This window comes from Chamaea fasciata, unplaced genomic scaffold, assembly GCF_029207755.1.
Source record: "Chamaea fasciata isolate MVZ Bird 193981 ecotype frontalis unplaced genomic scaffold, bChaFas1.0.hap1 SCAF_21, whole genome shotgun sequence".
Lineage (NCBI taxonomy): Eukaryota > Metazoa > Chordata > Aves > Passeriformes > Sylviidae > Chamaea > Chamaea fasciata.
The window spans coordinates 398930-417162 of NW_027094106.1; the positions used below are offsets into that span (position 1 = coordinate 398930).

General features: G+C 46.2%; 1 protein-coding gene across 11 annotated transcripts in view; it reads right to left on the reverse strand.

Moving 5' to 3' along the window:
- Positions 1 to 18233, reverse strand: part of TSPOAP1 (TSPO associated protein 1) — a 67484-nt gene that overhangs the window by 28485 nt on the left and 20766 nt on the right. For all 11 annotated transcript variants that reach the window (XM_066202259.1, XM_066202266.1, XM_066202263.1 and 8 more), the window contains 10 exons: positions 14839 to 14946; positions 13940 to 14023; positions 13200 to 13289; positions 12367 to 12489; positions 11890 to 11994; positions 11090 to 11140; positions 4922 to 5105; positions 4397 to 4617; positions 2130 to 2239; positions 216 to 325 (listed from right to left, as the gene is read on the reverse strand). In XM_066202259.1, the coding sequence (XP_066058356.1) occupies positions 216 to 325; positions 2130 to 2239; positions 4397 to 4617; positions 4922 to 5105; positions 11090 to 11140; positions 11890 to 11994; positions 12367 to 12489; positions 13200 to 13289; positions 13940 to 14023; positions 14839 to 14946 (1186 nt within the window). The remainder of the gene's footprint in view (positions 1 to 215; positions 326 to 2129; positions 2240 to 4396; positions 4618 to 4921; positions 5106 to 11089; positions 11141 to 11889; positions 11995 to 12366; positions 12490 to 13199; positions 13290 to 13939; positions 14024 to 14838; positions 14947 to 18233) is intronic.

The window sequence follows — 18233 nt, forward strand, 5'->3', positions numbered from 1 at the left end:
ATAATTAGACTGGGATTCCATAGCTTAGACTTAATTTATTCATAACATAAATAAAGTAGTTTCCAACAGGATCTGCTCGTCCTTCTAACAAACTAACTCTGGGCAGAAACCCTTTACCTTGAGGTTTCAAGGTTCCCTAAATTTCTCTCTCATTTTCTGGAGAGAGATGAACTCTCCACAGCACTTCAGTCACATTTCATTTTACTAAAACACACCTTCAAAGAAGCCATCTTCATCCATGTCTCCATAGATGTAAATATATTCTCCAGCAGTCAGGGGAAGCTCTGCCTCTGGATTTTCATTAGGTCCATCAAAAGGATTGTAGCTGAAATTTACAATTTACAATTGGAAGACAATTTGCATAGGAACCTTCCCAGCAACACATTACAGCTGTGATGCTGACAAGCTTTCAATTGACTGAGTGAATGCATCCACTCTGGCAAGCAGCATATTCCACAGACAAAGGTCAAGAATGTAGTTTACATATAAAAATATTTAATAACAGGTAATTTCTGAGGAGCAGAACAGATGTCTTGTGACATCCAAAGGAACAGGGATATGAGGATGCTGAGGGGACTGGAGCATCACTCTGAGGACAGGCTGAGAGAGCTGGGCTTGGAGAAGAGTCAACAGAAAGGGGATTTTATCAATGCACAGGTATATTTAGGATGGGTGTCAAGAGGAGGGGGTCAGATGCTTTCCACTGGTGCCCAGCAACAGGACAAGAGGGAGCAAGCACAAACAAACAAGAAATTCCACCTGAACCTGAGGAAGAACTTCTTTGAGGCTGGGCAAGCACTGGAATAGGCTGCACAGAGGTTGGAGTGTCTCCTCCTGCTCTAACCCCACATTCTAAACAGCACTCCAAAAACATCACCAGCAAGAAAATTAGAAACACATTGGTGATATGGCTTGGACTCCAGGAGTTCTAACCTGCCTACCCAGGGATCCTCAAACTAATCAGAGGGTCTCAAGTAACAGGAAAACGCCTCATGAAAAACCTTTATCTTTACAAACACCTACTGCCAATTCGTACTCTTTACCCCTTAAAAGGGATTTCATCATGCTAAAGCACTGTTTACCTCTCTGTGATCTGACTGAGACCTTATGGGCCCAAGACTGACATGAAGACGCAGACCACATTTGATGTGCTTCTCACAAGCATGGGATCATCCCTGTTCTTTTCCTCCCAATTCTCAATGGAAAAGCTGAAGGACAGGTAAAACACTGAACCGCAGCTACTTGGGCTTGACCTTGATAGCTCAGTGAATAGCAAGAGTTATCAAAATACTCTGGGTTTATTCTGTGCTTTTTTTTTTTTTTTTTGTCCTTTAAAAAATACATCCAGAAACACTTTGGCCAAAAATTTCAGGAATTGTAAGCTGAAATTTTCTTAATTGTTGGAAGAAAATTTCTTGGAGAAAACTTCTTGCACTATTCTGAAAAAAAACAGACAATTCAATGAATACGTCAGGTCGAACTAATTTTCAACAGAGAACAATATTCAAAGTTTCACACAGTGATGTGCTCTGAACAGCCACTGAGCTTAATGTCCTTTTGCTGAGCTAAGCCTGGATTGTGCAGGAAGTAATAGGTCTCAAATCATGGAATGGCTGGAGTTGGAAGGGACCCTAAAGCTCATCTCATTCCACCCTCTGCCATGGGCATGGACACCTTCCACTGTCCCAGGCTGCTCCAAGCCCCGTCCAACCTGGCCTTGGACACTGCCAGGGATCCAGGGGCAGCCACAGCTTCTCTGGGAACCCTGTGCCAGGGCCTGCCCACCCTGCCAGGGAACAATGCCTTCCCAACATCTCATCTAACCCTGCCCTCTGGCAGTGGGAAGCCATTCCCTGATCCTGTCACTCCAGGCCTTGTCCCAAATCCCTCTCCAGCTCACCTGGAGCCCTTTATGCACTGGAAGGAGCTCTAAGGTCTCCCCAGAGCCTTCTCTTCAGGCCAGACAGCCCCAGCTCTCCCAGTGTGAAAATCCCATGGAGAAATAAGATAAAAGGTTTAACCTACTATTATCCACTCCTAACAATGGTGAATCCTAAAAATATTGTGAAGTAGGGATCTGTGGATAACCTGTGTAACTTCACAGAGCACAAGCAATGACCCCTCAGTACCTGTATCGAGCTAAGAACACCTGGAGCTTTGCAGGGCCTTGGCTGCCTGCCTCTGGCATGAGGGAGATGCTGTCAACATCCAGTTCTTCCATTTCACTTGCAGTGTCCACCTAAAAATGTTAAAGGTAAGGACCTCAGTAAAGGAACACTCAGAGTGTTTGTACGTGGTGAACACATCCTCTAAACTCGTGGCTGAGTGTCAGTCTGGCTCCTGGGCTAAGGATCATCCCTAAGAATGACTTGTTACATGAGGAAGTAGTAATAAGAGGCAACAACCCCAGGTTGGAGCTTCAGGGCTTCCAGTCAGACATCAGCAAAAACTCCTTGCCCAGGTGGGTGAGATAGCCTTGGGAACAGTTCCCAGAGCCAGGGGATCTCCATTCTTGAAGAACCTGTAGCCTGAGCTCAGAAAAGCCATGGCCACACTGATCTAGAGCTGGTGACAGTCCCACTGGAGCAGGAGATTGGACTAGTGGCTCTGGAGACCTCTTCCACCCCACACATCCATAATTCAGTTATGCTGATTACTTGCTACTTCTAAATGGTAGCTGTGCCTGTGTGCAACACAAATGTCAACCTGAACAAAGGGGCACTGTTGGATGTTGGGGTCTTTAACTGCTTTTGTCCTCTCCAACACCTGTAAATGTTCTGTAAGTTGTCTGTGTACTTTAGACAGAGCTTTGATTGGAACTTCCGAATTTAGCTGGCTTTGCTAACAGCACATGCTGAATGAAGTGTAAAAGTCAGGGCAGGAAGCCTCCCTTCCTGTTACAACCCCTCCCTTTCTAGCCAGCAAATCCTTCTGCACTTTCTAAACTGAAGGCTGCACCCTCAAGGCATTTGGTGCCTACTGGCGGAGCACCTTTGAGAAACACCTCCCAGCTGTTTAGATCCCGGTGAAATTTTGGGATTTTTCATCCAGTGGCAATGGGTGGTGTAATGCAACCCTTCTTCTTGAGGCAATGCCCTCCCTGGGGTTTGTCTGAACTTGTGCCAATAAACCAATTCAAGCTGTCTTTTTAAAGCAGACCCCAAGGCAAATGTATTTTTGATGAAGACCCACTGCAGGCACCAGAACGCAAGTATTTTTTCTAATACATGAAGAGTCAGAGTCAATCTTGCAAAGAATTCAGAGCACCTTTTCAAGGTACTGTAGTTCTTGCAATGCAATCCTTCCCCATGTCCTTGGAGAACAAACACCTGTAACACTCAAATGAAGGGTCTTAGCCTGGAATGTTCCCACAATTATGTGCTGTGGAAGCACTCCAGGCATTGGCTCTTTTCCAAGGGTCCCACACTTATCTCTGCAGGCATCTCTCTCTCCAGGGAGGCATGGTGGCTTCCAAGGTTTCTCTTGAACTAAAACATAGGCATTTTTTTCTGCTATAGAATTGCTAACAGTTCTTCCTCAAGTGTGACCTTCACTTTGTCTCTGAACACGGCACTTCCCTGAGCTCTTACACAGTGGGAGGCTCTGCCTGGCACAGAAGCAGACCTATGTTGTGGGTGTCCTGACCTGGCCACCTCAGCACTTCAGTGGCTTTAGTGCTCAGGAAACCCCAAAAGAGCAAAAGGTGCCCCTCACCTGGCCCTGCTCACTGCTCTGCCCCAAACTGTACCCTCAAGTGATGCATAGGAGAGAGCATCAATCCCTGCTCAAGTGAACCCCATACCACCACGAAGGGGCTCCTGGGGAGAAGCAACAACCATCGAGGAGATCTTGGTGACACACATACAAAGCCTATTAGTTCCATCCCTCTTAGCACAAACTTGGCATCTTCTCATGGTTTCTTTCACCAAGTAATAGCTTAGTAATTTAAAACAGAAGACAAAAAGTTTGAGTTCCTCCTTCACAGCTCAAGGCCAAAAATAGTCTGGACACAGTTTCTTCCCATGCTAAAAATTCCAGTTTGTAGCCTTTATGTGTTTTAGTGGTAGCTTAGCAAGAGCTATCTCACACATCCCATCCCACTCCTTCTCCAAGCTCCCAGATACCGCCTAACCAGTTGTGTCCTTCATTGAGCACAGCAATACATTCAAATAAGCATTACAAACATAGCAACCAAGGTAATCTCAGTACCTTCATACAGTTTTTCTCTTGTTTATCCCATTTTCTTCAGGCAGCCAGAAGGGAATGAATGCAACCTTACTGGTGAAAGCATATGACCTTACTGGGGAATGAATGTAACTTCAATGGTGTTCTCAGCAATGCATTTATTCTCTTCTGGCTGGGACACACAGGCAGCAAAGGGGACTCCCATACTGACCTCTGGAGTTGGGCAGGATTTTGGGCTGTTCTGCATGGATTCAGATTTTGAAGAGCTGGACTGAGACTCCCCTTTCTTGGATTGTTTCTGAGCACTGGTGGGAGTAGCCGGGGAGCCCACGGTGGTGTCTGGCCCCCGCTTCGACAGCTCCAGCTCATCGCTCCCTTCATTGTGAACCTTTTTTGTGCTCTGATGGGTGAGCAAGCCAGGAACAGCTGACTCTGCAATAAAATCAGCTGTCCATTACTTACAGCCACAAGCAGGATACAGGATCAGCAATAAGCATCCCAGGGAGCAGCCCAAGTCTCTACAAACGTGCCTCGTTCAACAGACTGGACACCTGAGCTCTCCCTGGACACAGAAAGGCTAACTTCTCTTTACAAAATGAACCAAAAGTATTTACAATAGGGACAGAGAAGCCAAAATTGTACTAAAGATTTGCATTACCTCCTTTAGTCTATTTCATTTACATAAATATCAATCCCTTTGTCAAAGCCCTCTCAGGCACATCCAGCAATTAATTACCCTTCGCCCAGCAGGGCTGCGGGGTGGAGCTGCACAGATCAAGGGGCAGCTCCGAAGTCACCAGAGTGGAGGTGAGAAGGTCGATTTTTCCTGTTTGAAGCCGGAATTGTTGAAGTTCCTGTGACAGGAGGCTGAACTGCTCTGTTTGACTGCGACACTGGTCTTCCAGATCCTTCACCCGGGCCTGCCAGGAGAGAACAAGGTGAGGAACAAACCCCTGTCGAAACACTTAAGTTCCAAGCTGGATTTGCTTTTGCTGCATCTTTTCCCAGACTCCAAGGAGCTAAAAGATGTTTTTAAATGCCCTGGCTAGGAACAGTCATTGGAAACTGTCAGCCTCATACCTCTACTTATCTTAGCAAAGCTGAGGCTCATCATCTCTAAGGAAGCTGACTACAAACTCCATTAGGACTTAGCCCTAAAATTCTGGGTTTGAACTTCAATATTATCTCTCAGCCCTGCACAAGATCAGATGAGATACATCAGAGACAAATAAGCCTTAAAAAGATACAAAAGGCTTTGCATGGTTTTTGGAGCATTAAAATCATGTCTCCAAAAGGAATTGGTCTCCCGATTTTGTCCATCACTCCAGAGGCTCCAGCAAGCTCCCAAAACCTTAACCTGAGCTCCCCACCATTCCAGAAGGACTACAAACTGTCCCTCCAGACCTTGGCTCCTCCAGGCAGTAGGAAGGGCAAAGAGCACACGGGCCCATGCTGCAGAACACCCCTTTGATGTGGGAAGCCTCCCTTGTCCTACAGGGATGATTTACTCCAGGCAAACGCATGGTGAGGACAAGCTACACCTCAGCAAGATGAGGTGCCAAAGAGCCTTGGGAAACACTATGGAGAGGGAAGGACACATTCCTGCTAGAGAACCATTTGTGTTTTCTCACATTCTCTTTTTACCATCTCTAGAACTTCCCCTTACAAAAAAATTGCTGATTCCTGGCTGTCTTTACACATCCCCACATTCCCTGAGGCTGTAGACAGACCAATTCCCAGGTGATTGCAATTGCTCCTTTCCCTCCTTTCACTGTTTCTTGTAGGTAAGATGCACCAAAACAGATGATTGCACTGCACTCTTAAAAATTTTCCATTCTACCAAACATATTTGAGGTGTTTTTTTCTCCATCCAACTCAAAAAATAAATGATGCCTTGAAATATTACATGAGACAGAAAATCCAAGTTTTTAAGCAGCTCTAAAAATAACATTTCTGACCTGGAAAAAGCTCTCTCTGTGGTCTCAGAGTAACACAAAAGCTTTGTAGCCACTCTGTAAGGATTTAGGAGGGTCATGCATTTTTACCTGACTGTGACATACCTGTTTTAGGCATTTCAGTTTATTACGTGTTTCCTGCACAAGTCCAAAGGTTCTCTCATGCTCTAAGCAAAGCCTAGTGAAGTCTCTCAAGCTTGGCAAGAACTATCTCTGAACTGAATTCAGATGCCAGGACTAACTACCAGAAGTGTCTGTGTTATCCACTTGCTCAGAGTGAAATCCTTGTTTACTAAGTCACGGTGCACAGGATTCCTCTGCCATTTTGAGTGTTTGAATTTACTTACAGTTTGGATTTTTCACATAAAGACTTCTCCCCTACAACATTACATCTTAATAGAGAAAAGGAACCCTCAACAGTAAGAACAGTTGCACTGGATCAAAGGACGGCTTCCTCAAGTCCAACATCCATCCCTGATCCCACCTTGGGACAGAGCCTACAACAGACAGGTACAGAATGACTACAGGACCAGAGGGGGATTTCCTGTTTTCTCTGGAGACATGAACCAGCAGATGCATCTGGATACCGTGTTTAACAGCATCATAATAGTACCTCAGCCTGTAAATTCATAAACCACAGTTTAAATCCATTTACACTGGTGGCCAAGCCAACAGCCCGGATAATTCAGTTTAATTCTAAGACACCTAATTAGTTAGGTGTCTTTTCAGTCTGTTATTCCAAACAACATACAAACATGCCTTAAGCACTACTGCCACATCACGCACAAGATATACTTCTAACAGCTACTTGGAGGGGACCGCAGACAGGTGGGAAGCAACAGGTTTCCAGGGCAGGGCTGGGAGGCAGGAGAATAAGAGGAGGCCCAAGGACATGGCCAGGAGGTTCAGGGAACCAGCTGGAATCAAGCCCCAGACACAGAGAAGACTTCTGTGTATGTGCTCAACCCAATATGGGGAGAAAGAGGAGTCTCCCACAAGCAGGACTGGACTTCCAGAAGAGGCTGCAAGAGCAGGAGCAGAGCTTGGTGGGGTCGGTTTAACCACCAACTCAGGAACTGATTCTCCACACCCAACCATCACCAGCTCAGCCCCATCCTCTAAGACACTCTCATTCTTGGCTGGTCTGTTCCACTTCTCCAGCTCATGCTCTCCTTTCAAATGTCTCTTGTTCCCTATCTTCTGCTATGTACTCTTGAGATCAGAGAATCCTGATTTTGCTAGAAGGGAATTCTACAGGTGTGCAGTCCAAGCTCTTGCTAAAAGGAGGGCTGATGCCAAAGGAATTGAAGGAACATCCATAACTCCACATCAGTGTGGGTTCAACTTCTACAGGATGTGTGCATATCCTAATAAAGTTCCTTTCTGAGAGTTCCCACCACTTTACTGCTTTTTTGGCCAACTCGTGGCTGACATTTTTTTAAAAAATCCCCTACCTCCAACCCTGCACCTCCTGTGCCAGCAGGGAATTCTGAGCCCACCAACAGGCATGGTTAGCCCCTGCTTTCTCTCCTCCATATGCCTTCGCACAGTCAGCGTCACCTGCATTTTATCTCCCCATTCCTCCTGAGATCTCTGCCAGATTGGAAGGCTTTAAAGAAGTTTTCTATCAGCTACAAAGCCCAGCACTTCCATACCAGCCTTCTTTCCAAACCACCTGTGAACAGGCCAGTTAGCACAGCTCCCAGGCTGGAACTTCATTGGTTACCACCTCTTCTGAGAAAACTATTATCCACAATCTCTGCTTCCCATCTTCCGCGCAATTACAAAGTCAGCAGGACCCACCTTCTTCACAACACTCATTTGCAATGGCATTACCACTGCCTTTGGGGTTTGAAGGAAACATTTCACTATTGGACTGCAAAGACACTTAAATGTGGAGAAGGAGCACAGCGGACAATTCTAAAAATCTGGAAGTGCCAAAAAAAGTAAGCTCCTAATTCTAACTGGTCAAGAAAGCAAGGCACTTAAAGAAAAAAGCAGCTGCTCCATCAAACTTGTAGTGGGAGCTCCTTTAATTACATTTATTTATTGGCAGTAACACTCTTGCAATCTTTTCCAGAGTATAGCTAAAACAAGAACATCAAGCAACTATCAAAGTCAGAACAGAGGGAAAAATGTTCTGTTTGACAAGCATTAGAGTAGTACCTGCATGCAATCCAAAGTACTCTGGGAGCAAAAAGAAAAGCAAAAAGAGATATCAAACCACATCAGCAGTTACACTACAACACACTGACAAAGACAACCCAGCCCTCAGTCTGAATGAAATTGTTTTCTCACCAAATTACAGTGTCTGCCTTGTTCCATACTGAGATTCCCACCTCATCCCCAGAAGCATCTGCTTGTGAAACAAAAGCTAAATCCTACACACCAAATGCATGAATAAGATAACCAGGCACTTTTTGAGGGCCTCCAACTCACAGTGTGCTTTGAGATAAATGACAATATGCTTAGAGTGGCTGCTAAATTTCAAGCCCCTATTTTTGAGCACATTGCACCCACTGAAAAAATGAATGGTATGGACATTTTGTGCCCAGACCTTTCCCCAGATCTGAGATCATGGAGTTCTGGGAATCAAAGCACAGCTCAGAACCCAGCTGTGACGGGATCTTAAGCAGCTGACAGCCTTCTCAGTCTTGCATCCTGCTCCTAGGCCAGGGAAAACAAGCAAAGTTGAGCTCGGGTCCCCTCACTTCCCAGCAAAACTGGATTCCTGGAAGGAGGCTGTCTCCTTCTGTATATATGCAGTGCCAAAGGCAGTTGAACTTTTGTCTCATGTACTTTGGAACCACTGAACTCCCTCATTCCCATGACCATAACCCTTCAAGCTTTTCTTCCTAAACTAAGATGGTGCTTCTCTCCATGGCATTTCTGCACACACCCCATTCCTACTCTCCTTAGCCCTGGCACCGCCTTATCTCAGAACTACAGAACAACTGAAGCTGAAGGAGATCACCTGGAGCACTGGGATCACCTGAACCAAGCCCTTAGCTCAGAGCAGGGTTGGCTGCCAAGAGCTCTGTCCAGTTCTGAACATCTCCAAGGAGAGAGACTCCACTTATGACAATCATGGGACAGGACTCTTCAAACAGGAAAATGGAATACACTCCTTCGTCATCAATATCACATCAAAACGCAATTCAAGCACATGTAAAAAAGACAATACATGGCACAGGTATATCAGACTCCCTAATCATGCTATACGCTGATGTTCTGGAATGACTATGATTATAATTAAGTAATTTAAACGACTGTTGCCCTGCATTAAACTGGCTTTTAACGACAGTTCCTCTTTCTTTGGTCCACTTTATAAAATTCACGGTCACGTTGAATCAGGCTCTGAGAAACCTGGTCTAGTGGAAGGTGTCCCTGCCTATAGCAGGAGGTGGAACTGGATGAACTTTAAGGTCCCTTCCAACCCAAACCATTCAATGATTCTGTGATTTCTGTACCAGTAACATGAAAGCAAGAATATTTAACGGGTAAGATCCTTACAGAAGAACATTACCTTCAAACACAGAATAAGAGGACTGTCTCTTTCTTCCTTTGCACAGGGAGATGTCGGTTTAAACCTAAGTAGCTTCTCCAAGCCTTCACTAAGTTAGTTCAGAAAATGTTCGGCAAACACCATAGAATCATCAAATCCCAGAAGGGTTTGGACTCGAAGGGACCTTAAAGTTCATCTTGTTCCATGGAAAGGGACACTTTTCACTAGACCAGGTTGCTTCAATGGCCTTGAAACAGAACCACAGCAACACTCCTTCTCCCTAAAGGCTGCTCAGAACCCATCTAAACACCAGCAGCATCTGTATCAGCTGATCCCATCTCTGCAGCCAAACGCAGAGGTCCCCAAAGGGATGTGGCAAGGGCACAAGATATAATGTCACATCCCTCAATACTCACCCAGCCTGCAACATTTCAATCCTGTTCAGCAGGAGCCCAGCACTCTTGGGCTCTACAGCTCAGACAGTGGCCAAGCCCCATCCAAAGTTGCTGCTATTTGCAGTCATGGAGTAATCCCCTCCATCAAGGATACTTCCCATCCGCATGAACAGTCCTGGGCTTCCAAGAGCCACAGAGCTGCACAACAGTGGGCACAGGGAGTTCACTCTGACGGCCCTGACTGCCACCACTGGAGATGGGAGCATGGCCCCAACAGATCTCACTGTCTGGGGGTACAGTATGACCTTCTGCTCATCTCAGATGTTACAGTGCTCAGAAAACCTCTGAGAGAGCAAAAGATGATCCCCTTGCCACCACACCCAATCCTCTTGCAGTCACTAAGCTGTCACATCAAGTTCCAGGGTTTGGCGCTGGGCCTTTGCAGCTCCAGGAATCCAATGTTTTCTCCAAAGTCACCCTGACAGACACTGAGCTGATGCCAAACAACCTCAAAGCAGTGTTCAGCACATCTGCCAGGCTGCACTGGTACACTGTCAGCCACCAGCCAAAGCACATTCCCTGTGTGGATGTCAGGGCAAATGGGACAAGGGAGCTACCTCAAGCTTTACCACTCCTTATGCTCAGGTTTTCCTATTTTCCCCTAATATTTTTTCTTATTTTTCCCTAATAAAACAAATAGAGCACACATACACAAGAGGAATTTTAAATTCCATGGACACAAGTATTCTCCTTTCACATGATGCTGGAAAATGGAACAGGTAGATCTGAGTTTGATTAATAAATGCACCTCTAAAAGAGTTTTTGAGCATGATCTGAAAGAAGTAACCTATCTAAGGACTGAGCAGGCCAGGATATTATTCCATGAACTTCGCCCCAATTTTACTTTCACTGCAGCAACATGTTGCATCACATCAAGGCACTACAGCATTTTGCTCAAGAACCAACAAAACCCAGGGCACCCAAACTGGTATTATAAACAAAAGGTACCAAATCTGGAGCCATTAATCCCTCGTTTTTTTCTGTCTTACCTCTAGAAGCTGTACTGCTCCTTCATGTTCCCTTCTTGCCTCTGCCTGTGCCTAAGGAAAAATAAGGAAGGGAGTAAATCAGAAAGCAGTCAACCTGAGTTCACTTCTACTGCCATGCTACCTTGGTAGGCCACTGTAGACTACTGGAGCACCAGTCTGGTGAGTAGCAGCTGAGGGAGCTGGGAAAGGGGATCAGCCTGGAGAAAAGGAGGCTCAGGGGAGACCTTGTGGCTCTGCACAACTCCCTGACAGGAGGGTGCTGCCAGAAGGGGGTTGGGCTCTGCTACCAGGGAGCAAGGGACAGGACAAGGGGAAGTGGCATCAAGCCGTGCCAGGGCACAGTCAGGCCGAATATTGAGAAAATTTCTTCAGAGTCCCTGGCACAGACTGCCCGGCGCAGTGGTGCAGTCACTATCCCCGGGGCAGTTTAACAGCTGTGTAGATGTGGCTCTTGGGGACAAGGATCATTGGTGATCTTGCAGTGCTGGGGGAACAGATGGGCTTGATCTTGGAGGGCTTTTCCAATCTTACTGATTCCATGATTTTATGATTTAAACCACTGTACAGTCTGGAAACATCTCTGGGCTCTGGACATACAGAAGTGAGAGGACAGAACTTACATTCACAAGGAAAGCCCCTCACTTTGCTCAGGTACCAGAGCGTACCTGGACTCAAGTTCTCTTACCTGGTAAACCTGTACATGTAACTCACATGTACCTCCTCCATGCACGCCTCCAGAGGAAACAAGGTGCAGGAGTTCATTCAGAGAGGAAAAAGTCCCCCTGTCACAATCCACGTACCTGCTGCAACCGCCGGACCTCCTCCTGCTTCTCCTGCAGGACTAGCAGTGCTTCCTTGTGCTCCACTTCCAGCTGCTGCCGCCGCTCAGCCACATTTCTCATGTGCTGCAGGACAAGGCACACACAGCTGAGGGGTGACACTACTGAAACTCTGTCCTGTGTTCTACCAATGGCCACAAAGCCAAAACAGGGCCTGTATTTCATGCCATCACTGCACTAAGTAAGAAATTCCCATGACAAGACAGAGCAACACTGTCACAGAAAACCCTCAAATCAGTGATGGCCACCTTATCTCCCACCCAAATCCCTGAAGCAGCCTTTCCAAAGCACCTCTGCCCAGGATCCTGCAGAAGCAGAATTCCCACTGGAAGCACAGAGACAAAAGAATGGTCAAAAAAGGCAAAGAGACAACCAGTGCCATTCAAAGGCAGCAGTAGGTGTTTGGACAGTCCTTCCAGCCATGTAGATGCCACTGACCTTCAGCACCTGCTCTAGATTCTCCAGCTTGGTTTGGAGTCCTTGATTCGTCTGAATTACTGAATCCCGTTCCTGAGTCACTAAAACAACCTGCAGTTTCAGGTCAGCATTCTCAGATTCAACCTGAAGGGAAAGGATTTTCAGTGAGCACAAGCAGCCATATGTGTTCCTTGTAAAAACGACAGAGACCAAGTTTATTTCTGTGCTTTCTGTTGGCAATGACACCAAAATTAGGCACCTCCTCTCCCACAGGTTTTCACTTAAAACAAATAAATGAGCATTTGTATCAAGCCTCAATGTGTAACACTTTATTTGCACACTGCTTCTCTCCCTAGATTCGTCTCCCCTCCCCTTTTGCAAGGAGAAAGAGACTGGGATAGGAACAGGCTACACAACAAAGAGATAAAAAAAAACAAGCACAAGATCTGTAAGCATTTTTAATCCTACATGGTAGGATTAAACACAGAGAACAGGACAGAATATTCAGTAGCCTGCTGAAACCATCTTTGCCTCCTCCACTTACCACAAGGAATTTTTAGTTCCAGGGTGCACTATGGCTTGGCAACTACCAGCAACACAAGCAAAGACAAATGTTTCTATGTAGAGCAGTTATTAAATATGTAGGAAGCCTTATGCATGGTGGCAAATTGGCACCATAGGACTGACAAATGACTTTCTAACTCTTGTGCATTAGATTTGTCCAGAGAAGAAGCTGGAAACAGAAGGCCAGAACACCACATGACCATTACTGAGCTGGAAACTTGAGACAGCATGCTCTTAGCAGAGTTTTGCAGAAGCCAATGCTGCCAACTTCACAAAGACACGGCTTTTACCTGTCCTGCCCACCCAGCCTTCTCATTCAGCTGCAAGTTCTCTTCGGCCAGTCGTGCATTTTCACTCTGCACCTCCTGCAGCTGGATCTCCTGTCCAGAAAGAGCAGGAATTACACCAAGGCCCTCTGTCTAATTCTCCCAGATTATCCTGCAGAGCAGCTCCACTGCTCCTGTTTCCTGATGGTGCAGGATGCTGGTGGGATGCCGCTTGAGCGCTGGGAAGCAACAGTGAGTAGCACTGCCCAAACAGAACCCAGCCCTGAGCTGAATGATGGGGCTGGACCTGGCTGACCTTAAAGGTCTCTTCCAACCCAAACCAGTCTGTGATTTCTCGAGCAAAGCAAAGCAGGAATAGAAAGGAGAAATCCAGATGCTATGCTGTGAGCTGCAAAACCTCCCTGGAACTAAACAGCCAACAAGAAGCACAAGAAAATGGCAGTGGGATGGTGTTATTACCATTTCAATACCTTTCTGGAATGCCTGTGAAAATGGTTAAGTATCTCTCCAAATTAGCAAAGGCCACGGAATTTCATCCAGTGATTTGTGTAGCTGTACTCAGCCCACAGGTAGCTGAAAGACTAAATAAGGGCTGGAGCCTCAAATCTGTGAAACTGTTCAAATAAAGAGAAACACTGGTGACTCCTAATTAACATGAACTGAAGAGAAACCAAAGAGGCACACAACAGCTTAACCTCTATTCTCCCATTATGCTCATAACAGTAGGCAACAAGAACACTTACTAGTTCTTTGCATCTTTTATGCTTTTTCCTCACTTCATGCTCAAGGTTTTCACATTTTTTGCGCTTTTTCTTGAGTTCAACTTCCTGCACGAAACAAGCAGAAGTAGATCAGCAAAGCTACACTCCTACAATGCATATGAAATTCAAGCCCAGGCTCTCAGACCTGGCGCTGCATTAGTTATTTTTATTTTCTTACAAAAATCTCTTCGTGACAAACTTAAAACAATGCAGAAACCAATGGAGATTTTTCTAAAAGTTAGGAAAATCGAAAAATAAAATAGCTATTCCTCTCTTCCCCAAGCCTTCAGTCTGGAAACAGTTCTGCTCCCACATGCATGGATTGTTCCTATTTATACAGAACAGTAGAGAGGACAAGGTGTGGGGGACAAAACAACAGAGTTGTATAAAATTTTCATGTTTAAACACCAGCTGCGCTATTTTACCTCCTTCTAATTCCAGTGACACCTAACAGAGCACAGACATGCTCTTGATCTGCAGCTACTCATTACCCCTCAGATCGACAGGAGCTGCTAAACCTCCCAGTGCACTGTCTTAATCGGTGGAATAATTCACAAGGGACACATTCCTCATCCACATCTGTCCCCAGTACAAGTAAGTCTAAACCAAACACAGCACAGAACCTACTGGCATGTTTCCCTCTCATTTGAGTGTGACACATTCCCCTGTCAGTCCAGTACCTGGAGCTGCCACCCAGCAGCACTCTGGATGCAGATGGCCTGTGTTTTCCTCTCAATTCCCTGACCTTCCCACTTTTGCAGAGCAGCTACACTTAAAAACACTTCAGACCCCAAAATCTCTACCTGGATTGCACATGTGAAATCCCCAGCGAAAATAAGAAAGTAGCACACTCCTTCCCTCAAACCAGGTTCACAACTCACCAGCTGCTGTATCTGTTTGCTGCTCTCCTGGTTTGTTACTGCATTTTTGGGAGGAAAATTTTCATGTCCTTCAGAAGCAGGTCCCAGTGGTTGCACACCTGCTTCCACCTGAAAGCAGAAGAGATGCAAGAGAACTCAGAGACAACCTGAGACTACAGAGCACACTAAGGGAAAAGGGACTTTCCTGGCAGTACCATCCAAGAAAGCAATGCTCCACAGGGAACTCCTGATCTCTGAGCTGCACCGCTTGACATGGAGAAAGCTGGACAGTTGCCAGGGATCTCTGTGCTAGGAATCTCCTGGAGCCCAGTGCCAACCAGCCCAGCTTGACTGAAGCGCCCCCGAGGAACAGTGGACTCCTGGAAGCTCTCAGATCCAAGCTCCCATTTGTGCCTCACCTAATGACTCAATGAGAGGCAGCAGCAACACTTTTCACGGCCCTCCCCAAAGCGACACAGAGAGGAGAACACCGCCCACAAAGGGCAGAAATAAGTGAAGATGTCAGAATCTAAGGGCAGTGAAGAACAGACAAACACTACCGACAAATGCAGCATATCCCACGTCTGCTGGTAGCTGGGAAGGGCTCAAATGGCAGCAGTGCCAATGGCTTATGTGCCACCATCAAACCAGATGAAAGGAGACACTTTATATACACATTTGAACACAAGTTTCTAACAAAATGCCTCTTCATTTGGGTCACAGACAAATACACCTTAATCTTCTGAATTTTTGCTCTTGGCTGATACTTGACATCGTCTGCCCAGAATAAGCCCTGACTGCAGCGCAAAGACTGAGACACAGAGAAGAAAAAGGGCCATGACAAGATTTTAAACATTAACTGTAAATTTAGTGTTGATAAACAGACTTTAGGGACAGATCTTTAAGATCACCAAAGCAAACCTGTACTGTGAGAAAGCAGTAGGACTTTATGAACGCATCTCAGCCCCAGCCTTCAGCTGACCTCTCCTCAGACATGGGGTTCCTCATTTCACTCTGAACACCTTCAGTGCTGAGGGTTCCATGGGATGAGGTCTGAGCTCCCTGTACAGCTGGTCATTAGGGCAGTGTCTAAGCACTATATCTAGGATGTGATTTTTAACGTATTTTTGCCTTGAAAGACATAGGTTTTATCTGCATCGATATTCATGGCTCTTCTGCTGAAAGCCTGAGAGCTCCAAGAGCTCACACTCAAGATCAGCCTACCAAGGATGTCTCCTTTTTTGCTACAACAAAAATTCTGAAATCACCTCCCATGTGAACCTTGTTCCCTATCATCCATGGAATAAAGTTCAGTGCAGAGTCCGACAGTCTGAGCACCAATCAGCACACGGAAATCTTGGGATCCTCCACCCAACCCCCTGCATCTCAAGGGTCCCAGTGCTTGGAAGCTTTCAGGTCTGCTGTGAAACCTGTATTTAACTGGGGGATAGCCCTGTGGAAATGTTTCTGAGACTTTTTCGTTTCTCAATCACCTTGCTCATACTAAGTTTCAAACTGGTATTTCAGAGAATCCCAGAGTCACCGTGTTTGGAAAAGACCTCCAAGCCCATCCAGTCCAACTTGCGCTCAATCTCCACCTTGTCCCCAGCTCAGAGCACTGAGTGCCATGTCCAGGCCTTCCTTGGACTCCTCCAGGGATGGGAACACCAAACCTCCCTAAGCAGTCCCACCAAAGCCTGGCCACCCTTTCCATGGGGAAATTCCTCCTGATGCCCAACCTGAGCCTCCCCTGGCCCAGCCTGAGGCCGTTCCCTCTCCTCCTGTCCCTGTCACCTGGGAGCAGAGCCCGACCCCCCCGGCTGTCCCCTCCTGTCAGGGAGTTGTGCAGAGCCACAAGGTCTCCCCTGAGCCTCCTTTTCTCCAGGCTCAGCCCCTTTCCCAGCTTCCTCAGTTGCTCCTGGAGCTCCAGCCTAGGGTGCTCCATGGTACAGGGCTCAGCCAAGGGACTGGCAACAGCCTCCTTCCTTCACCAGTGCTGTGAGATTTAGCCTTGCTGACCTATCAGTCAGCCAGAAAATCTTCTAGCAGTGAGGACAGACTCTCCTGAGTTAGAGAAAAAAAGCACATGCATGAGAAAAGCCATTTTGTCTGACAGAACCTGCAGGATCAGGTGGAAATCAAGGTATGGAAGGGTCATTCAAGGAAGGCCAAGGCAGGGCAGAGGGAAAAAAACCACCTGTGCATCCCTCTTCATCACAGCAGAATTTGGGGGGAAAATGGGGGCTGAAATCTCAAACTATGTAGAACAAGGCTGAGAACTTCTCTCAAACAGAAATGTCTGTAAGAACTATAGAAGCCAAGAACATAAACAGTAACAAACCACCAAGATTACATAATATTCACCCCAGGGCTCAAAAACCCCTTTGGCATGAACCGAATCCCTCACTTCAGAGGGAACAGAGTGGGAATCAATACGTGCAGCAAGTCACTTCTCCAACACTGCCTTAACACATAACACCTGACAGATGGCAAATGCCATGCTTTAAGAGTGTTCCAGAGTTTTAAGCATATTTCAGTAGACATCTGTAGAAAGACAGATGAGTACATTTGACACCAGTTCTGAGCAAACTGATAGAAATAGCGTAAAAGACAAATACTTTAAAAAAACCCAAACAAATTCACATTGTGGCAAGGGGAAACATATTCACAGATCTATAAAGAGGTTTTTTAAAGATGTCAGCAAGTAATTGGGTGAGGGAGACCCAGTAGGAACCTGCTTGGGTGCTCAGAAGACATTCAGCTGCAGTCCTTTAACAGGTGTCTGTAGACACAGAGCCACCACGGGGCGAGTGAGGATTTTCTCTTGGGTAAATACTCAGTAAAAATGAGAGGGCTGAAAGAGGGAGCAGGAATTGTGCTCTGCACGTACTGATGTAGCAGAGACAAACAGTGATGAGGGCCTCGTGACACCGAGTGATTACAGAAACTAATGATGGCTTAATAAAAAGTGCTTAGACAAAAAGGTAAAGAGATCTTTTGGGAAAGGAAGAGAAAACTTCATTGTGCTATCATATAAATCAATGCCACAGCGTCCGGGATGCTGCTCCATGCTGCTTCCCCAACATAAAGCTGACAGAGAAAACACACAAAGGAGGGAGACAAAAACGATGAACATTGAATAATGGAAGAGACTGGAATAAAACAAAAAGAAAAAAAAAAAAAAAGGCTGAAGGAGAGGGGTTTATAGATCCAGGAGTGACTTGGAGGAGGCGCACAAGGAATAAATATTCAATGCATCTGCTGTAAGAGCCGGGGGAAAATAAACGACAGCAGCTGGAGGGAAGGTAGGGGGAAGCTGCGCAGCCCGATCTCCCACGGGGGGATATGGGATTCTATCACACTGAAAACACGGGAAGAAACCGGCAGAGCCCCCAGAAGCCAAATCGTCCTGAGCC